Below are 21,643 nucleotides of genomic sequence, written 5' to 3'. Positions count from 1 at the left end.
TACCCTGCTTCTGTTTCAAACTGCGACTAGCCGGGCGGAGAACCACTCTCCTCCTCATTAAAACGCTGGCGGTACCGCGACTTGCGCGACGCACGCGTGGCAAGGCAGTGAGGGATGAGGAACCCTGGATAAAGCCACATGGCATGAGCGTGGCATGGCCCATTCCAACGCCCAACTTTCCCACTTTTCTGCCCGTTGCCGTCTCCGTCGTTATTCCGACATCTGGAGACGCTTTCCAGGATGTGACGCGGCAAAAGAAGAAAAAGAAGAAGAAAAGAAAAAAGACCGTCGACCAATCCGGAATGTTTCTAGATCGTTTCCTTTCATGCCGGCTTTCGCCTCCTGGAAGCATACAAGGAATGCCTAGGTAGTTAGCTGAGCCCATGAGATTGACATCACTTTCCAACACCGCCATGTTGGTGTTGATATTGTCAACAACAGTCGTACTAGAGCTGGCCATAGTTCTGAGAGGACCTCGCTTTATGAAGTCACACCTCCTTGGGTGGGATCAATGACGATAATATGCAGCTCCAAGGCCATCATGGGCCGATCTCAGGGTCAAAGTCCATATTCCGTGCATACGCACGACACACTCACACCAGGCACAAGCAGGCCAACAATAAAACAAGTCTCCATCCTTTGCGCTCTTGCGGTCCATTTGCTCGACCCCCGCTTGATTCGTAAATTTGGGATTATTTTCCCTCTTGTCAAATTTCGGATCAAGCGAAGCACCGGGGGCACCTCAATGCTCACTGACCCCCATCTAGGGATGGACCGCCCCCAGTCAGCCTGAGACTTTTCTAGAAGAATACAAGGGCCCTTTTGATTAACAACATCCACTGGGGGGGCCCGATGACCCTTGGTATGATCCGATCCTGTCACCGTACAGCGAAGAAGCAAACCGTAGGAATCAATGCGGGGCCCGTCAAAGAGGAGATCTGGATTTAGCCAAGTCTGTTGCCCTACGGAGTATTCCTACCCAGCTACCTTGTCCTTGTACACTTGTGCGCATGGTCCTTTTCCCTTGAGCTTATCAAAGCCAGATGCCGCTGCTGTCTTGCGGGGCTTGCAGGCATGGATCGTACGACGAGGCCGAGGCCGTTGCATCCCGTACACAGCCCAGCCCAATCACCGCTCCCCTGATGATCAAGTCCGTGGATCCCTGTGGCTAAGACGTTAGAAAAAAGGTTGGGATAATTCTCGCTCTTGGCATTGAGCTTTGCCTCTAGTTCAGAAGCCGCATGCCACTGCGCGGACATGTACGTACGTACACGTTGTCCGCGGCTGACACACACGGCCTGCCTAGACTGAGATCCGGGTCCGGCCTCCGCGCCAAGACTCGTGCTTCGGGAGTGTGAAAGAGTAGAAAGTCACCATACATTGACCGCCGTTCTCCCAGCGCTGGGTTCGGTAACCGGTACATAATCTGCAGTCTGCTGGTTGCTTTCCCTAGCGCGCCGATCAGCTCTGATTGCCGTCATGGCTTGCCTTGACTAGGCAGGACTTTCCGTGTAGTTGGCATCACAAGCAGAACCGACACACCGGATGGAATTGCGAATGCGTGTGGGTACTACGCATGACGGGAGAGAGACGGAGCTGCTAGTTTACAAGTAGACACCAACCACCGCTGTAAGTGCTCCTTCATGGTACACGCCGCCGGTTGATCTATCCCATCTGTTCGCCCCCCCGTGCCGAGGAAGCTGACCAACCTCGACACTCGCCTTCATGGTGCCTCTGATACTATGCCTCACCCCGTCACGGGGCTCCTCTATAGCCGTCCACCACTGCCACCACCTGAACGCGATGCATAGCTGCAAATCAACGAACATCGGGCCATTGACCTCGGCCCCAAACCTTACTGTGCATTGGCGCTGCTTCCATCACGCCCTTTCCACCTGCGAGATGCATACACCGATTGGTATGTGATTACTACGTTTTTGTTATACTTCCTCGTCCAACCTCTCGTTGCACTAACCTCCCTGCAAACTGGTACCGAGGACCGCTCCCAACGGTCACCTCCTGCTGCTTCCTTACACCCCGCTGTCAAAAAACCAACACTATGATATGCATATGCGCCAGTCATCGTGAGCCTCATACACCTTTCGTAAGGGATCCTCCACGGTGAGACATGTCGCTGCTCCTCGACCCCTCTGACGCGGCAGAGTTCATCGGCCGCCCACGCCTGCGCCCTGCCGTGTCCTACTTCCCGTCGCACAGCTTCCTTTTTGCGTGTGTTTTTGATTCAGCTCCCAGCGTTGATCCAGTGCATTTTTTTCTTTCTTTCTTTCTGAAGCCGAGGCATTGTCCTGCCCAATTTCCATTCGTATCCCCCGTGCCGGTGCCACGTCACATTGACGGAGGCTTGGGGTGGGAAATCGCGTCGCACGGCAGATGCCGTTGGCATTCAACACGTGGGCTTGGGGGGTTGCAGAGGGAGCCGCGCCGGGCTCACCCACCCAACCAACCCCTTCCGTTCTCTTGTGCCGCATGTGCCCAACTCCTTCCCGAGTCATCTCGCATGACACGGCGCGCTTTCGCGACGTCGCGCAGTGTTTTCGATGCCGTGCTTCGAGTTGCCGAGACCTGGGGGGAGCCGGTGACCGGGAGGGATGGAGTTGAACGAGCGAGCGAGACGCGCGAAGAGGGCTTGTCAAACTCTGCACATGCGCGCTAGAGGTGCACATGCCTAGGATGGCGGAAGTCTGGGAGATGGCTCGTTTTCTGCTTCGTGAAACCTTGCTTGGAGTCAGATCAGAGATCCGTAGCCCGTGTCCGTGTTAAGGCCGTTAGTTCGGAGCCGCTCGAGTGCCGGTGCGCGATGCCGTCCCCACCCGCGACTTGTCCCTCGGCGGTGCGCGAACATGCTTGTTTCGACGTTTCGTGGAGGTGGTGTAGGGGATGACTAATTTTTTGACATGTTTCCCCGTTCTTTTCGAGGTTCTTCCGCTCAGGGTACGGCAGGATACTCGTACTTAGGGCGGCTCAAAGGGGCACTAAAGCGAGGTCAGTTTAAGTCAAGATGAATGATAAACTTTGCTTCACACCATCATGACTGCTCGCCGCCGGCTCCCGCAGGCGATGACTTACGGCGAATATGAGCAGCCAATTACAGCCCTCCTCGGCGTGAAGGCCGCGTGCTTGTGCTCCTTAGGCGGGACGACACCCTCTTCTCCACGGCCCTCGCTGTAGTTTTCCCTTCGGGAAGAACACCGGCCTCAAGAGCTTGGGCGGTCCATCAAACTTTGTCCCTGCAGCCACACCTCCGGATAGCATGCAGGCTTGGCATTATATCCGGCGTCCAGGGAAAGATAGGCTAACGCTGCCGTCGGAGCCAGATTCTCGAGAATAATCGGCCAAGAGCAGACACCGGATCTCGCCCGGGGTTTGCGTTTGTGTCAGGACTCAGGAGGGGTGGAGCTCCGCAACTACGGTGACGTATCCGGTGCTCGGCATGCCGGAAGCTCGGAGTTCGACTCTTTAGTCTCTCAATGAGCAGCACACCCTCGTCATGCGTCGGGTACTTCCGACTGTCCTGCAGTATCGCAGAGGGAAAAGATACGGCGGCCTAGATTGCCCTTATGTCAGTTTAGTAGATGATATCTCATTTCAGAAGAATTACACACAAAGACCTGACAACTAATGTCGAGTAATTACATCCTGGACGAGTCATGGGTGAGATTACAAAGCTGAGGCTGTCATGAAGATGCTGACTGCAACCGGTAGCATGCTTCCCCAGTCTAAGTCTTTCTTATTGATCCGTCTCTCTTGGTAATGCATATCAAAAAAAAGCAACTCAACCTGGAGGGTTGTTTGCCGCACTCGAGCAATGCCCGAGTTTCCCCCTACCATACTTCCAATCCTCAGCGTTGTTCAACCGAGGATTATTGATTACACCTTGTGTTGGGGGCCTCGAAGTGAGCAATGTTCTTGGGGAAAGTATTTTTTTAAATAGGTGGTATCTCTATAAGAAATAATAGAAATAGCTGGCAAGAAACAGCAATCACATCTTCTGTAAAACTAGTTATGACACCCTCGGAACACGAATAGGAAAAGAATCCTCGGGGTTCACTTCACTCCACGAATCGGTCTTGGAAACCCCATTATCTTCACAACCACCACACTTCCACCATAGAACTATGACAAGAGAGAGCATGGAAGGGCCTCTAGACAGCCTTTCCAGCATCCTTCCTCTCATCCGACGAGCCACCGTTGCCAGCAGCATCATCTCCAGCAAGGACTCCGCCGCCGTGCTGAGCAGCGTAGTCGTTGTCGTCCGACAGCTCCTCGAGCGTCTTGCGCTTGGTCTCCTTGATCAGCAGCGTCGAGAAGCAGCCGCAGAGCATGAAGAGCGCGTAGATCTCGAGCACGTGGTCCATCCAGGGGGCCGGATTTTCCTTGGTGGCGCCGCGCGTGCGCAGCGGCGCGATGGCGCCCTGGCCGATGATGCTGCCGATCTTGCCCGAGGCGGCCGAGATGCCGTGCGAGGTGGAGCGGTAGCGCGTCGGGAAGCACTCGCCCGGCACGATGAAGGTGGTCGAGTTGGGCCCGAAGTTGAAGAAGAACTGCGCGAGCACGAAGAGGGCGAGCTGGCCCGACGAGGACAGGTGGTTGTAGGCGAAGCCGAGTACGATAAAGATGATGGTTAGCAGGCCGAAGCCGCCGAGCTGGATGGGCTTGCGGCCGATGGTGTCGACCGTCGCGACGGTGAACCAGTAGCCCGGGACGGCGCCGGCGAGGACGAGGATCAGGTTGCCGACGGCCGTATTGTAGAGGATCTCGTAGGTGTTGTGGGCGTCCTTGGTCGAGTAGCCGATGATGCTGAGGATGGTGGCGTTGTTCAGCGAGACACCATAATAGGCGATATCGAGGAAGCACCACGAGAGGGCAGTACTGTGTGAGGGGGTGGTGGTTAGCATGTTTACTAATGTTGCCCCTGTTTCCAGGTGTAGGAGATCGTAGACTTACCCAGCCAGAAGCATGCCATTCTTGGGGATCGAGTAGTGACGGATAAAGTCACGCCAGCTTGCCTGTTGGACGGCCATCTGCTCGGCAGCAGCCTTCTTTCCAGCGACGCGGGAGACCTCGTCGGGGTTGCCCTGGCGCTTCCCGTTGATGTACGCCTTGACATCGTCGTCGGCCTGCTCGACATCCCTTGCGATATCGAAAGTGTATCGTGGGGTTTCCGGAATAGTAAGACGATAGTAGAGTGCGATGCAGCCAGGAACGGCACCGAAGCCGATGAGTATCCTCCACATCTTGTCGACGGCGACGGCGCAGTCGCCGTTGCAGTTGGCAAGTTTGGTGGACGGCTCGAGCGACTTCTTGAAGCCAAGGGTGATGAAGAGCATGACGAAGGCGGCCGTGAGCTGCCCGAGGCCCTGCATTGCAAACACAGCTCCCATCATGGCGCCTCTCCACTTGGTTGTCGCGAATTCAGAGGTGATGATACTGGATAGGGGGTAGTCACCTCCGATACCGACGCCCTGCAGACATGTCAGCCACGCTCTTTCTCGATACTTTCAAGCCTGTCGCAATCATAGAATCAGAGGTGAATCTCGCAAGGCTTATGTTTACCATTATAACACGCCAGAAGATGACTACGCCGATGACGTCCATGGAAGCAGAGCCGCTGGAGAGAGCCTGTGCCAGAGTTGCGAAGATGATAACGATGAGTTCGAGACCGTACATGCGTTTTCGGCCGAGCTGTTTGAACGCAGTCAGACATGGATCTTCCATGAAAATGTATTTTGATTCACCATTGGACACTTACAATATCTGCCAATGCACCAAAGCCGAGCTGACCGACGACAGTGCCGGCCGAGGTGGCCAACTTGATGGCTGTATCGCTGTTTGTGGGCATCGTGCCCACTCCTGGATAGTATACTATACCCAGCATCGTGGTCAAGAGTGACACAGCAAAGATATCATACTGCCACGCAAATCAGTGCATGTTTCCCTCTGAGTTTGTGACTCTAAAAGCGTACGGAATCGGTGAAGAAACCAACGCCGGCAACAACAATAGCCCTGACGTGGTACCAGCCAAAAGGCGCCTTGTCAACTTCGGCAAGAGCAAGGCGACGGCGTTCATTAATATCATGAACATGGAGAAAGTCATTGTGAAAGTTGTGGTAGGCATTGTTCCCGCCGGACGTTTTGGTGGCCGCCTTTGATGCAGCCGGAGCTGGCCCCGTGGGTTCACTCATGTTGGATGGATAAGAATTTGAAGGTGTTGTGATGTGTCTACCCTTCTCAAAAGTAATAAAGAGTACTTATGAGGACAGGCCTTGTATGGTGAGATAAGCAGTCCTCCGCCGTAGAAGAGGGATTAAGAAGGGGGTGAGGTTTGGATTCAAAAAGTTGGAATAGCAGAACGCAGGGTTCCCGAGAGGAGGGTTACAGTCTAATATACCAGTCGAGCTCGCATACTCATACAATAGACATATGATCGAGAGCAGGGATCAGATTGGCCACCCGTCACCGAGCAAGATCCTGGCTTCCATCCCTTTCCCGTAGAAGGTTGACCTGCATATCAACCTGGACATGGCATCTCAGCTGCACCTAGGTAGACGCCCATACCGAAGTGCAGATAATACCCACGCACCCACAAGCGAACATAAAGTCAATCCGGACTGCCCGTCTGGTGATGAAGTGGGTCAGTGACAGGTATCAATGGTAGCATTAGCTGTTACATATGGCTGGAAAGGGCCTTCTGGGCCCACGAGTGGTCGAGGCGCACCTGGGGTCAAACTGTCGAATGTTATTATTGGGCCTACATCAGCAGAGACATATCAATAGATTCAAACAGCGTAGGAATCTCTATCCTCATCCGTGAAAACGATCCAGCTGCTGGCCTAAACCTGAATACAAATTCCCTGGGATTTGGGCCCCGGAGCGCTCGGGATCGGGACAGGCGGTTGTGAGATCTAACCAAGCTTTCTGGGCAATGTCTGGGCGATGCATTGGCGATGAACTAGGAAAGAGTAGGCTTCCACGATGCTCTTGGCAACACGTCCATGGCGGATCAGCTATACCAAAGATGTCACTCGGGCACCCTGGTCTCGCGGTTGACTCCTGTTCAGTGCCCCAGACCTTGGCTTATTTCCCTCACTTATCTAGATCTTCTAGTCTTCTTTTATCTGCGTCACTTTCCTTATGATTCTTGAGATGTCTTGGATAGTAGAGGCATTCAGAAGAAGGGACCCTCTCCTGTCTAAGCATGAGCAGTAACCTTATTCAGTCCCACGCGGATGCAGTCGTGGCATAAGTAGTAATGAACGCTTGACGGTTGGCTCCAAGATGGGTAGTGACCATATCCCTGATCACCCTGATCACCTCCTCCCTCCCAGCTCGAGGTTGCCCATTATGATGGGGGCCGGACACTGGGGGTGGGTCGTCGCGGCAAGTGGACTCAATGGCCGGGAGTGGGGCCGCGCAACCCTCCGGACTTAGCGCCTCGATCCCCGGCGACGAATCGGCTGAGAAGAGCCGCGCACGTTTCAGCCTCTCAGCCTCCAGTTCGCCCAATTACATATATGCGCACACACCCAACATACGACACGACAAAGCAACCTCCACTCGTCTCCTGTCATCCTCCCGACGCCTCTTCGCCTTTCTGGCTCTGTACATCAATAGGAGGAGGAGGAGGAGGAGGAGGAGGAGTGAAGCGTGCCCATTGTTGGTGGCGGGTCCAGTTCCCCGAGGTAGAGAACCTATTTGAGAACTCCAAGCTTCTATTTACGAAGAAGGATATTCCCGCGCATACGGGTTGGCGTATTGGACGCCCTGTTCAAACGAGTGTCACATCTGCTGCCAGCCGCACAATTGCATTTGCACCTGATGCTGAGTGGTTCGGCCAACCGCGATGCACAATATGAGCACGAGTTCCGAATGTTTCGTGTTCTAGAACACCCGTCATGCAATTATTCTGCTCGCCCGACTCTCAATTCAAAAACTGCCAACTCTGGGGAAATGGTGGAAGTAGTTCGGCATCAGCGTAGCTTTTCCACTCGGATCTTTCCACAAAGCCACAACGAGTCATAGTCTGATCTTCACGGCTAGGTACCTGTCTCTTTCTTGGCTTCGAGACTAGGTTCCACTAGATATATCATGTTCATTCTTCATGATAATTTTGTTGTCCTCCCTGACGCCGCTAATTTGATAGAATTGGGAAGTTGCTGACGCCCAACTCTGGTTCACCAGGCAATTCGCAATGGAGGACCAAGAGCTGCTGCGTTTCCCGCCTTGCAAGAAATAGGTATCCAGATCACCGTGAGGATAAGTCTCGTGCTCGCCAAGCCAACTCGGCGCCTTAAGCATTCAGACGAGGAAGACAAGCTCTCTTGGCGATCACGAAAACGCCTTCTCCTTCTGCAGCCCGTCTTGGCGGGCAGAGCGATTACTCACAGCGCCTTGCTTGGTCCTTGGCCTAGCTGCGCCGAGATGCACGAGGCTCTCCTGGCAACACCCTTTCCTCCAGGTTCCATTGCCAAGGCGCTTTCGGCGCAGCCGTCAAGCCTGCTCCACACCACCAACAGCACGCGGACGCTGTTGCATCCCGGCTACGAAGGAACATCAGGATGATGCTGCATGACCTGTGCAAGAATCCAGCTCGACGTGATCTCTCAGCTCGTGGTATCGACCCAGTCATTGGATCGTTATACCTCGACCACACGCTCGTCGTCGTCCAGTTCCTCGACACGTGTTGCAGAGCTCTGGTCCTCTTCGTCCCTCATCAGCACCTGGACTAGCCTCTCACACGCCTCCTGAACACCTTCGTCCTCAACCCGGAGATGAGTTTCGCGGATGATAGGATAGACTTTGACCTCTCGCATAAGGTCCCTGCCTTCCCTTGTAGTGCTTAGTAGCATCAAGGTCTCCACATGAGTCTGCACGATATTGTTGTCTGGATCCCGCTTCTTATCCGGGGGCAAGAGCTGCAGATCTGGCAACATATCCATCATATCATCTGGCTCGTAGGTCTCGTCTCCCATGATGGGTAGGAGAATATAAGGAAGGATGTTGATCTCATCTTCCGCGAAAAACGCAGGGTGAGAAGGCACATCAAACGCCACATTCTTGATGGTGCTGGCGACTCCTTTCCTTCTGATGTCGGATTTGTGGTCGGTGAAAACTCTCAGCTTGGTCAGCGGCACAGAATCGTCGTATTCTTGCTTCTTGACAAAAAACTGGCGTATTTCCGGGTGCTTCGCAAGGTCAGCGAAAAGATAAGCAAGGTAGTCAAAATCGGCATGTTTGTTGAAGGACCCATCGTGGCCCTTCACGAACAGATCCAGAAGCTGGTTGAGGACGAGCTCGTCTGACTTCAGAGTCTCCGGTGCAGCCTGTTTCCGACGTATTATGTTCTTTAGCCCATCCCATTTGGCAAGGTTGGCCAATAACATAGCCAAGAGGTTGGCATTGGGCTCGGACGGATTCTGCCAGCAAAGGTCAGTGGTCAGCTTAAAAGAGGGTGGAAGGCAAGACTTACTGTTACACGAGACAAGATCAGCTCCAGAAATGAGTCATCCTTCGCCAGATTCTCTAGAATCTCATTATCCGCAGAGAGGTTGACCATGATGGTGATTGCATGCTCTGCAATTTTCTAACGAGTGGATTAGAAGGCTGTAAAGACTTGGGTAGACTCGGGAAGGACTTACAGGATGATCCCGTACCAAGATCTTCAAGTTTCTCACAGGGACAAGCTGGTTGACCTTGAAGATAGCGGGCTGGACGGTCGAGTACGGCACAAGATTCTCGACTGCAAGCTGCCGGATCTGAGGGTTGGGGTGGGCTATGAAGCCGACGAGCTGTGACCAGTTGTTTAGCTTGATGCACGGGAGCACCATATGACGTGGAGCACGCACCTCTTCTAATTCCGTAGGCATTGTGAGACAAGTCTTGATCTCACAAATTGACAATGTGTCTCTCCACTATGGTATTCGTTTCTCTTTCAAGGATACACTTATGGTTCCCAGCAATAGCTGTAAAGGCCGTGAATTCGGTGTCCGGGATGGTGATATCTCAGGCAATAAATAACTAACAATGCCACCGCAGCGGAGGGGCGCCGAATAAATTCCTTATCAAAATTTTTGATAGTGGGATAACTTTCTTATCCGAATGAACCTTGGAAGATTCTGCCACATTCAGGCTCCTTCGGCCAATAGTAATTGGTCGATAGGGGATCTGCCCCCGTAATTGATAGAGGGTTGCAGTGCCGACCCCACCTGAATTTCCAAGTTGGCACCAGAAAATCTCAGGTGCACACGCACTTCAACTCCGCCAAAATTTTTGTGAGACCGCCTTTCGTCAGGCCCGTGATAGTCTCGAATTGTACCGGACAAAGCTCAATTCACAATGCCCAAAGCGACCACCCCTACGTCTGCCCGCCAGGCTGGCCGGCGGCACAACCCTCTCGAGAGCGACATTCTCGCTACGGGCGTCCTGCGCCAAAAGGCACCCAAGCGCAAATCGAAGAGTGACGAGGACGCCGACAACCAGTTCATCGAGTCCAAGGCCTCGAAGAAGATTCTACAACTTGGTCGCGAGCTCGCTGACGAAGATCGCGCGGAACCAGAGCCTTCCATATCAGCACCAGATGCTTTCGGTCTGGGCTCCAGATTCATCGAGGAAGACGAGCAAGAGGGAGGAGCTTTTGAGGATGATGAGGCTTGGGGAGACGAGGACGAGGTTGTAGAAGAGATTGAGGTTGACCCCTCTGACCTCGAGACCTTCAACAAGTTTCTTGCCAATGGAGAGGATCCTCTGGCGAACCTCCCCGGCTGGGGCGCTGATGCTGCCGCCGAGCCCAGTGCTGGCGGGCAGAACCTGGCCGACATCATTCTGGCAAAGATTGCGGAGCACGAAGCAACACAGGAGGGTCGACAGAATCCCATGGCTGCTGTTGACGACGACTTTGAACTGCCGCCTAAGGTGGTTGAGGTCTATACCAAGTAAGTACATTCAAGCAGTTCTCTGACCCCGTACATCGTAGAGTTACTGACTGGTGTCCTTCCAGGATTGGTATGATCTTGTCACGCTACAAGTCTGGAAAGCTGCCCAAGCCACTTAAGGTTCTCCCCACTGTTCCGCAGTGGGAAGACATTCTCGAGCTTACTCGACCGGACACCTGGACACCCAACGCATGCTATGAAATGACGAGGATCTTTGTCAGCTCCAAACCGATCGTCGCGCAACGATTTCTCGAGATGGTGATCCTGGATCGGGTCCGCGAGGATATTCACGAGACCAAGAAACTGAATGTCCATCTTTTCAATGCGCTCAAGAAGGGGTTGTACAAGCCGAGCGCGTGGTTTAAAGGGTTCCTCTTCCCGCTAGTCGGCTCGGGCACCTGCACGTTGCGGGAGGCTCACATCATTTCGGCCGTTCTCACTCGCGTCTCCGTACCGGTCCTCCACTCAGCTGCCGCGATCAAGGGGCTGTGTGACATCGCCGCGCAAGAGGCATCTGCTGGCACCGAGGGAGGCGGTGCCACCAACATCTTCATCAAAACTCTTCTTGAGAAGAAGTACGCACTTCCCTTCCAGGTCATCGATGCCCTGGTATTTCACTTCCTTCGCTTCCGTAGCGTGGACCCCGCGGCGGTCAAAGAGGGGGATGCCATGTCCGGCTTGACTGGTGGCGGCGGCAACACAAGACAGCTGCCCGTGATCTGGCACCAGTGTCTCTTGGCGTTTGCTCAACGATACCGCAACGATATTACTGAGGACCAGCGTGAGGCTCTCCTAGATCTGCTGTTGACGCATGGCCACCACACAATTGGCCCCGAGGTCAGGAGAGAGCTTCTGGCTGGGAGGGGGAGAGGAGTTCCGCTCGAGCCTCAAGACTCGGCGTTCGATGGAGACGATACCATGTTGGTAGATTGACCGCTGCGTAATCGCAACGAAATCTTCTTACACACGGCGGTGTGATGCATGAATGTTTGGCGTTTGACAGGTCTGGGAAAAGCCTTGGCATGGCGTTGAATTCGGTTGATTTAGACCGGCACCGAGCCGGATTTATTCACAATATTATGATACCAGTGACGAAGTAGTTCCGTCAGTCTTACTATGACATGTTCGCTTGATCCTGATACTTTTTGCCCAAGATCGACTTTCTTTGGCGGTATGGAAGATTCGTGCAAATTGTCCACGGGCCAACAAGAAGGTGCAACCGCAGGATGCTCTTGCCACTTCTTTCAACATAGCGTGAGGCTTTGCGTATCTGACGATGGGAATTTTGACATCATCGCTGGTCCCGGCTCTTCACAAAGCATTACAACGTGCTCGCTCACACACCGTACGACCCTACTACACTTGGTTAGTGATACCTACGTATCCTAAATTCCAGACCTCGACGCATCGCAGTCTGCGTTTCCCACGCCCTTATATTCGATATCCGAGAATGGCTACTGACCTAGGTTGAAATGGTGACCTTTTCCCATCTCAAGAACGCAGGACTTCGCTAATCGAGAGCCACCGAGTAGCTCACTAATACGGCAGACCTTTGTGATAGATGCCTGAAACTCCTACCCTGGGATATGATCCCAATCATATTCGAAAAGCAAGACATAGAAGTATGGTAGACAATGCCACCGGCAAGCTTCCAACACCTTCAAGTCAGGTCTCAACGCCGTCGAGGGGCGCCAGGGACGGCGCTGGCAGCCCGTACGGCGTTGATCCTCCCCGTCCGGCCAAGGACGGCTTCGAATGGGTCTGGTTCCCGGATGGCTACTGGGCCGAACGGCCGGTCCACGAGAAGACAGAAAGCCGCAAGGGCAGCGAGAGCAGGCTCTGGCGATAGTATTCCCGGTCTTCCAGGGGCAAGGCGGATTCTGATGAGCAAAAAGGAGGCACAACGTCGGCGTCCCCCAAGACACCCTTCAAACTCTCTCCTAATCAGGTTTTTGTGCCGCCGCCACCAAGCCCGTACCTGACCGAGGAAGCGCATGTGGCATCGCTACAGCACCCGCCGCCATCGAAAATTCGGCCCACGAGCGTTGGAAGCGATCCAGAAGTACCGTCCTCGCATTATTTCTCCTCCAAGGACGACCTGGAACCGGAGTCCGGGCCGATGCGCGAGCTCTCGACCTCGACGCGAAGAAAGCTCTTTCGAGCGGCCCGGAAGAGGATGGGGGGAAAGTTTAGCAAAAGCAAAGAGGTGCGTTTGGCCGAAAGCTCAAAAGATCTCCGAGCCGCCTTGTTGACCATGTGCTTCCTTAGAAATTGTCTTCGCAAGAGCAAGAGCAGTCCGGGAATAGGGGCGATGATCCAATCCAGGCGCGTGGCAGCGACAACTCGCACACCAGCACTACACTCGATGCAGTTGGGGGCTATTTTGCACAGATCCCTCGAGGCAGGTCGGGAACTCTACAGAGCAAGGATCGCAACACCACCCAGAAGGGAACTTCCAGGCTGTTCGGGAAGGCTCCTTGGCACAAGAGGGAATCGTTCGTTTCGATGACAAGCGCGGGTAGTTCGATACGCGAGATACTCATAGGACGATCCCCGCCTTCGACTCCAATCGGTGATGCCGATAATCCATGTAAGTGCTGTTCCGCACCGCCCACGATGACGGATTTGTCACTGACGAGTATAATATTCGTAGCTGCGAGCGGGCGATCAATACGGTCATTCCCCGGCGGCGTAAGTGAAACATCTCTCCCCCAAGGACACTGACACTGAACAGTACCCAGGAAGCAACAAGAATAAATACTCCGCCGATGAAGGATGAGCCGTCCATCCGGAAAGGAAGAAGTCTTGCTAGTCCTGCAAACCAAGAGAAACTATCATCGCCGGTTGCGGTCTCGGCTTCAACGTCGTCGTCTAAACCCAGCAGCAGACGCTCCAGGACTCACAACCACATCGAGGCGGACGCGATGGACTTGGAGAATGCACAGACTCGTTCGACGCGTGCTCGTGTCAACAGCTTGACATTCTCGGGCTTTCAATTCGATCTGCCGCCGCACGAGGCTGACAGCACCTTGTGTCCCGCCCATCCATTGCACCAAGCAACGGATCGGGTGGTCTGTGTTGTGAGTTGCTGCCGTAGTTACTGGTGTTTGATGTCCAAACTGATTGACCTCGATGGACCTACAAGTATCATGGTAGACGGAAAAGCAGCAAAGTGACTGGCGAGACAGCTGTTGGACAGTCAATGGGAATGGCCAAGGATCGCATGTGTTACCCAAAGAACGAGAAGGCTCGGGACAGCCAGTAACAGTAGTTGAATAGCCCTTTTACTTGGGGATTTAAATGATAAGTGAATCGGTTTGATCAATACGGATTCAGAGTTGAGTTGAGAGACAATACTGGGTGCTTGAGGTACTTGTATTGTTCAGTGGTCCGTGCACAGCTCTACTAACCTCCCCCAACCTTGTCCATCTTTGTCCATCAGAATAGCTTCACCACGCCGCGATTTTTCTTCCAGTCTATCCAGCTTGCGCCAAATTCCACCACTCCAGAAGGGCTCCTGCATATAGTCCTACAACTCCTCGAATACAGTTGATTTCAGTCTTGCGGATCGGCAGAGAATTAGGGTGCGGATCTCGGAGCGTCGGGCTTCATTCACCATGGCGGCGTCAGCAGAGAACGATCCGCTCCTGCTGCTTCGCCAGTCCATCGCAGCTGGAAGCTCCATCACCCCGATCGCCTCGCCCGAATCAGGCGCCGAAGTTCCTCTCTCGAAAGCGACGCACTTGCAGTTCTCACAGCCATCGCGTATCGCCATCCCTATAGACTCACAGACGCGCTTCGTCTCGAGCGGCTCGCCTGTCGACTTGCGCTCCATCTACTTCGCGTGGCTGAACCGCGAGGTCGCCATTCCCGACTACAATGCCAGTGCCACCAAGCTCAACGAGGAGCTCGCGGGCGCCGCGGCTGTCCACAAGTTTGCGTTCGTCGAGCGACTCGACCTGATTACCTGGCTCGAGGGCGCGAGCGAGGAGAGTGAATACATCAAACCTCTCGCGGGCGACAAGGACGCCGCGGGTGCTGGTTCTGGCGCGGCGGCTGCTACTACGGCTGCCTCCAAGCCCACAGCAGCGACGGCGCGATCGGGACGTGGTACTCTTGACCCTCGATTGGCGGTGGTTTACAACGGTGAGCGGAGAATGGGAGACCACAACACGGTGTTGAGGGGGACAAAACCCACGGTAGGTCGAGTCAAAAGCTTCACTGTGCTCAAGTTACTGGTGATTAACACGCCGTAGGATTTTTCCGGCATCCGCAAGCTCGCAGCGCCCTTCATGGCAAAGAAGGCCAGCCACCCGGCCGCGGCAATCATCTCGTCCAACCCTTCACTAGCGCTGAACCAGAAGCCGTCGCGACGGCCCGACCCCATCATCCTCCTCTCGCCATCCGCCTCGTCGCTGCTGCGCATGTCGAACATCAAGTCCTTCCTGGAGTCGGGCCGCTACGTCCCGCCAGACAACAGCTCGACCGCGACGATGCTGCACATCCAGCGGACCATGAGGGACATTGACCCGGCGCGGCCGCTGCGGTTCATCCTCGTCGAGGGCCCGGAGCAGTTCAAGCCCGAGTACTGGAACCGCGTCGTGGCCGTCTTCACGACGGGCCAGACGTGGCAGTTCAAGAGCTACAAGTGGAGCCAGCCGCAGGACCTCTTCCGGCACGCGCTGGGCGTGTACGTCGGCTGGCGGGGCGACCCGGCGCCCGAGAACGTGCGCGCCTGGGGCCACGGCGTGCTGCAGACCCAGGTCGAGAAGTGGCGGGACCCGAGCCAGCCGGGCGCCGAGACGGGCAGGTGGCGCGACAGGGAGGTCATGGAGGCCATCTGGAAGGCGATCGAGGCCAACATGAGGTCCAAGGGCTGGAAGCGGGACTCGGGCCCGACGAAGGTATGATGACCTGACGGACCTGGAATCCACACGCGGCACGGGCCCGACTTGCAATTCGAACTGTACATTAGGACAATGCCAAAAGGAATCAGGGGAAGGGGAAGACGACTCGGAGCGAAAACGGCGCAATGGCGTTTTGAGGGTTGACTAGTTTCTCACACACGGAATCTACTCTGAACAACCTTCTGGTGTAATAAGAAAAGCCAAGCTGGCGTATGAGGAGGTCGCGTAGAACTAGACTTTGGATTTAGGCGCATCCGCATGGTATGAGGCGGAATCACTCTTGGCGCTTGCAACGATTGCATACTTTGATTGTCTAAAGTCTTGGTGCTTGCCGTGGTATGTGCCCATATCGTGTTTCCTCCATGCTATCTATGTCGCCGCTCTAGTACATAAACATTATGATAAGTGATCACCTATTGTATACGACTTCCCGTACCAACGTGTTCGCGTGCATGCGGAATCATGGCTCAGATCGCCACATCTGCGGCCTACAGCATGGTCATCACCTTTCCGGATCGGCGACTGCCACGATGGCTCAGCTAAGAGACGTCTGTATGTCCTGTTGCTGAGCCGCCACCCTCTCTCGTGGGGCGGAGTGGCCAATTGGCCAAAATCCCCTCCTTCCTTTTGCTCTTCTGTGTTGGACCCTGCTGCCCACTCTTGCTGGTGCTCTTGGTGCTCCTGGATTTGCTCGCGTCCCGCTTGCTTAAGCGCGAAAGCAGACGTCTCTCCATTGATCATCTGCTGTACCGCAACCTCATGCGTGTGCTTGTCGAGGTGCTTCATGCAGAGATGTCGCCTCCTCCCATGCGGCGTGGGATACTTGCTCAACGGTAACACACTTCTGGAGGCCCCCCTTGAGTTTGCTGCTGCTAGGCTGGGCAGCAAGCGGTGTCCGGTATCAGGTTACGTGGCATGGCAGATTGAACATTCCTTCTGATTGCGTTCTGCTTGGATTCAAGGCGTTTTTCAGGGCAAAGATGGCTCTGTATGCGGCCGGGAGTGGCTTGCGTTGGACATTTGGCGGGTGTGTGTACACTCGCACTCGCCTGATTTCCTGTCTTCTTTGATGCCCTGCTCCGCTTTCCGCAGCCCAGGGCACGGCCCAGTCAGTCGTCGTCATCGCTGTCCTCGTTGCCTCTCCAGCAGAGAATGAAGGAAGCGAGGAGGATCACGAGGCCGACAATGATGCCCGCGTGCCTGTGGTCGCGGCCGTTGCGGCGGCGGCGGTCCTCGCGATGGCGCCGCGGGCTGTCCTCGTAGCGCCGGTCGCGATGGTCGTACTCGTACTCCACCTCTGACGACACGTCGGAGCGGGCGGCCTCTGGCACTCTGGCGAGAGCGTGGCGCCTGAGCGCGACCGCCCGGGAGCCGTAGGGGTCGACCTTATCGTCCTCGGCCGCCCCGTGGTGGCGGTGACGGTGACGGGGACGGCGGTGGGCCGCGTCCCCACCCTGCCCGTGCCGGCGCCGGCCGTCCGACCCTATGTATCCGCTGCTGTGGTCGCTCATTATCTATAAAACCGATACCTTTTCGGGAAACAAGATTGTCTCAACAGTGGCGATGGAAAAGTTGGAGATCTCCATATGTGATGGATGGATTGCTTCCCAAGGTTGTGTTGCGGACAAGGCGGCCCCAATTTAAGTACTCGTGGTTGGTTGTCGCGACACTGGAGAATGCGAACCCGCAAGGCAGCAAGCACTGCCTCCACGAGGTGCAGCACGACGGTGTGAATCACCAGCTCGTCAGGGCGCCACGATCCTGCGTTGCGTCGTCCTGTCGGAAGTCTGCGTCGATCTGAGCCACCACCGTCCCCGCAAAAGCATACAGATGTACTTCCCCCGAGATGTTTTGCATACGTTGCCCGCCAGTCGAAGCACAAGATGGCAAAATGCTCCTTGTTCAGTGGGTGTCAAGGCGACGATGACAAACGCCGAGCTGCTGATTGCCTACATGCGCAGTGAGTATGCCTGCAGTACCGCCTTGCTATCCTATTCATACACTTTGCTCTCTCAATCGTGCAAACGCATTGCAACACTCATCGTTCCAGGCGGCACACTCTTCTCCTGGAACTATGTACTCCCTCATCGTGCGACGCAGCACCCATTCGAACAGTCATGATGCGTCAGTGACATGGCCGAAACACACACACACACACACACACACACAGAGTCAGTAGCCGAAATAATAGCATGTAATGGCATCCTATGGCCGTGGGAAAGGTGACATTGCCGCCATCATTAGCAATGTTACAATTGATGCATTTGCCCAAAACCTGTAGCCCTGGATCACAGAGGTGCAGCCGTTACAATAAGCCAAGCCAACCACCCCCTTGCTCTGAATTGGGCTTTGCTTGAAAGCCCGGCCTCAGATCTCCCGACACCACCGGGCAAGCACGGCGCTCAGCCTCGTCGCGGCGGGGATCTCCTCGAGCGCGACATCGACCTTCCACATCTTGGCCTCGAGCCCGCCCTGGCCCGCGTTGGCGGCGCCGCCGCCGCTGCCGCCGCCCCTACCCCCGGGCCCCGTCGGGACCAGCAGGCCCAGCCCCGCGAGGCGCTCCCACGCCGCGCCCGCGACGCCGCGGCCCCAGACGCGCACGCCGCCCCCGAGGCCCGCCAGCATGCCCGCGCCGGCCGACTGCGCGCGCTGCCGGCCCACGAGCGACGCGTACTCGTCGTAGGCCATGGCCAGGTTGACCGTGTCCGTGTGCGCGACGACGTCGAGGCGCGCCGCCGCGATGAGCAGGCCGAGGTCCAGGTCCGAGAGCGAGCCGAGCAGGTGCAGGTTCGAGTCCGGGGGCGCCAGCGACGGCAGCGCCGCGGAGCCGGGGATCTTGAGCGAGGGCGAGGTGGGCGTCATGCCGGAGAGGGGCAGGATGCAGGTCGCGAGGAAGGATGGCACGGATTTGCTGGTGTAGAAGTGGTACTCGAGGTGGTCCTGGAAGGCGGCGTCGTCCTTGCGCAGGTTTCCGATCTTGGTGGTCCACCATTCGAAAAATTGCTTGTGGCCCTCGAGCTTGGTGTCGATCCCCTCTGTGGCCAGCTCCTCAGCGTCGATACTGAGACCGTGGCGGACAACATCCCAGTAGGCAGGCAAACTCTTAGGCAGGCCGAGGTAGACATATCGGTGGCTGAAGCGACTCTTGACTCTCTTCTCCAGACTCTCGACCACATCTATCCTGGTTGTGAGGCCGAGGACCGCGATGGGGGCCTTCCTTGCTTGTGCAATGTCAAATAGGTTATATAGTAATGTCTGCCTGGCATGTGCAGCAAACAAGTCGAACTCGTCAATGATGAAAACGACAGATTTGGAGGTAACCCCTTGCTCTGCGCCAGACATCTCCGAAGGGTGAGAGAGCAAGGCCAGCAGCGAGGCCAGAGTATCGGCATAGTTGTTTGTCTTAGGTAGGGTCAGCGTGAGGTATCAATTGTGAGGTGATAGTTTGGAGCGACACACCTTGTTCACGAGGTCGTCTTCCACCTCCATCTCTCTACCAAGTTGTCTCCATATCTCCTTGAGGGCAAGCTTATCATCCGTGTGGATAAACCCATTGAGCCTCACTACATGAAACTCCTCCTTGTGGCTTGCAGCAAGGGCCGACACAACAGACTCTACCATCTATGAAATAATCAGCTTTGCATTCTCACTTCACACTGTTCATAGAGGATTGGCGGGCTTACTGTTGTCTTTCCACTGCCCCTGGCCCCAATGACCATCATGGAATTCCCCTCGCCGGCCAGGACTGTCTGTTCAACCAGTTGATAGGTCTTATCATAAGCCTCGCCCTGGCCCCTGAGCTTCATCCGTCGCCTGCCCGTACACCTGTCCAACAGAACTCGCTGCCATGAACGCAAATGGGTATCGAAGTTTGGAATGTCGGGCACCTCATCAGCTGCGGCGGCGGATTTCGAGACAACCGCCGCGCCAGGCTCGGGAGGCGCATAGTCCTCTTGGCTGCAAGTCTTGCAGAGCCAGTCGCCTTCTGGGATCACGGGCACGTGGTAGCACTTTTGATGCACAGCCAGGTCGCAGTTGTCACAGAAGATGATGTCGTTGGACGGGCCCGACTCCGGATCGCCGCACACGGCGCAAGGAGTGTCATCTTCGCCACTCGACTCTTCCTTCTCAGCCTCCAGGATCTTGGGCGGAGCCGGAACGACTTCCTTCTTTCTTGACCTCGGGGACGCTGATGCCTTTCTCTGAGCCGGTGGCTTGGGCGACCTGCCGGTCTTCTTGCCGGGAAGATCGGCAAAGAAGACCTCTTCCGACTTTTTCTTCTTCTCCTTGCTTCCCTGCTCAAAGGCGACGTTCTTTTGCGGCCGGTCACCGGCGCCTTTGTCTTTTCTCGACGGGGTGAGAATCCCCTTGAGCCTGGGCGTTCCGTCGATGACCAGCTCCGCCAACGGGTCTCGCTTCTTGCGCCCCGAGGGTGTCAGCTCGACAGCTCGACGTGGCGTGCCCTCATCTTCGGCCGTGCCTGGGTTCGTCTCTGTCCCGTCCTTCTCGATTGCAGTAGCAGGCAGAGATCTTCTCGTCGATCGTGGCTTTGTCGGTGTGTTGTTGTCATCTTCGAGAGTCGCGGTGGTGTCGGTGAGAACGTTATTCTCGCCGTCTTCGCCGTCGTCGAGGACTTTTCTTTGCGATGACCGGCCCGCCGCCGTCCTCCTTGTACTAGATCCTCGCCCAGATGCGCTCTTCCCACCGCTCCGCTTCGAAGGCGTGGCGGCTGCATCGCCTTCGTCGTCGTCGTCGTCGTCGTCGGATCCCGGCACGTCGTAGACATTTGCCGCGTTGCTGTTCCGGATTGAGCGCCCCACGCCCGCCGTCTTGTCCGTAGAACTGCTACTCTTCTTCGACTGTTCCCGCGCCCTCTCCTCATCAGAGTCGGGGACCTCGTACGACATGTCGACATCGCCACGACCGTCCTCCGCCGCAGCGTGGCCGTTCTTTGGCTTCGCGCCCGCCAATGCGCCCGAGATTGCCGAGGCGATGGCGTTCAGCGTCTTGGGCGTCGAGGGAGACGAGGCGAGTTGCAGCCGGCGCTTCTTGGCCGAGGCAACGGCCAAAGTCTTGCGCCCATCGTCGTACTCTCCGTTTTCCTGGTCGGCATCGTCCTCCCTAGCCCGCTTTCTGCTAGGGGTGGTAGTTGCGGCCATCGCAAAGTCCCTCAGGGCCAGACTGTCTTGTCTGGATCTGGGCTCGAGAAACAGCAATCGTGCGGCCGCTCTGGTAGATGTCAGGAATGCGGCAATGTCTTGGAGAGAAGTCTCGTGCTCGAAAGCTGCAGCTGGTGAATGTACAAATTGACAGCAGCTCAGCAGGTAACTTTAGTGGGCCTAGCACCATGCGAGTCGCCACGACGGCGGTAACTTTACGCGTCGGCTCGTCCCGCTTGACGCGTTCTTACGCGTTTCAATTAAAACCCCTGCTTGGAGTGTGTACCTTAGGTAGTAGGTAGAAGAACAGGCTCATATTAAGGTTCAGATTTCAACGTTATACTGCACCAAGTCATGACTTCACAGCGTATACAGATACTTATTGTGTATTGCACGAGGAGTGATGATATCGGTGGCTGGGTGAACATAGATCTCATTCAAAGTATCTTCAGATGTTCGTTTCATTCTGGCTTCGTGCATGCTAAAGCAATTGGTATCTATCCATCGTCGTCCTCCTCGCCTTCTGGGTATTCTCGTGTACGTGCATGCGACTCCCGAAAAGCCCTCTCTGCGTCCATCGTGCACAGAACAAGCAGGGCTATGTCAGATAAGTGCGACATGTCTCATG

The 21,643-nt window shown here is 55.5% G+C and overlaps 6 protein-coding genes across 6 annotated transcripts; 2 read left to right on the top strand and 4 right to left on the bottom strand.

Annotated features, from left to right (window-relative positions):
• Positions 1–4,163: 4,163 nt before the first annotated feature.
• E0L32_008518 (uncharacterized protein) lies at positions 4,164–6,203 on the bottom strand (the record flags this gene model as incomplete). Its single annotated transcript, XM_031143381.1, has 5 exons — positions 4,164–4,890; positions 4,966–5,483; positions 5,575–5,703; positions 5,771–5,929; positions 5,985–6,203. The coding sequence occupies 5 exons, from the start codon at positions 6,201–6,203 to the stop codon at positions 4,164–4,166; spliced, it is 1,752 nt and encodes a 583-aa protein (XP_030992179.1).
• A 2,451-nt stretch (positions 6,204–8,654) lies between these two features.
• E0L32_008517 (uncharacterized protein) lies at positions 8,655–9,884 on the bottom strand (the record flags this gene model as incomplete). Its single annotated transcript, XM_031143380.1, has 4 exons — positions 8,655–9,434; positions 9,488–9,601; positions 9,657–9,806; positions 9,864–9,884. The coding sequence occupies 4 exons, from the start codon at positions 9,882–9,884 to the stop codon at positions 8,655–8,657; spliced, it is 1,065 nt and encodes a 354-aa protein (XP_030992178.1).
• Positions 9,885–10,353: 469 nt separating this feature from the next.
• On the top strand, positions 10,354–12,798 carry E0L32_008516 (uncharacterized protein; the record flags this gene model as incomplete). Its single annotated transcript, XM_031143379.1, has 3 exons — positions 10,354–10,949; positions 11,015–11,873; positions 12,511–12,798. 3 exons carry the CDS (start codon positions 10,354–10,356, stop codon positions 12,796–12,798), a joined length of 1,743 nt encoding a protein of 580 aa, XP_030992177.1.
• A 1,768-nt stretch (positions 12,799–14,566) lies between these two features.
• E0L32_008515 (uncharacterized protein) lies at positions 14,567–16,004 on the top strand (the record flags this gene model as incomplete). Its single annotated transcript, XM_031143378.1, has 3 exons — positions 14,567–15,148; positions 15,206–15,853; positions 15,939–16,004. The coding sequence occupies 3 exons, from the start codon at positions 14,567–14,569 to the stop codon at positions 16,002–16,004; spliced, it is 1,296 nt and encodes a 431-aa protein (XP_030992176.1).
• A 961-nt stretch (positions 16,005–16,965) lies between these two features.
• E0L32_008514 (uncharacterized protein) lies at positions 16,966–17,367 on the bottom strand (the record flags this gene model as incomplete). The annotated part of the gene is made up of 1 exon (XM_031143377.1): positions 16,966–17,367. One exon carries the CDS (start codon positions 17,365–17,367, stop codon positions 16,966–16,968), a length of 402 nt encoding a protein of 133 aa, XP_030992175.1.
• An 856-nt stretch (positions 17,368–18,223) lies between these two features.
• On the bottom strand, positions 18,224–21,480 carry E0L32_008513 (uncharacterized protein; the record flags this gene model as incomplete). The annotated part of the gene is made up of 4 exons (XM_031143376.1): positions 18,224–19,258; positions 19,316–19,477; positions 19,540–21,085; positions 21,395–21,480. 4 exons carry the CDS (start codon positions 21,478–21,480, stop codon positions 18,224–18,226), a joined length of 2,829 nt encoding a protein of 942 aa, XP_030992174.1.
• Between the last annotated feature and the right edge of the window lie 163 nt (positions 21,481–21,643).

This window comes from Thyridium curvatum, assembly GCF_004353045.1.
Source record: "Thyridium curvatum strain D216 chromosome Unknown NODE_57_length_291365_cov_88.079165, whole genome shotgun sequence".
Lineage (NCBI taxonomy): Eukaryota > Fungi > Ascomycota > Sordariomycetes > Thyridiales > Thyridiaceae > Thyridium > Thyridium curvatum.
Note: the sequence above shows the minus strand (reverse complement) of the source record. Positions and strands in the feature narration are given on the sequence as shown.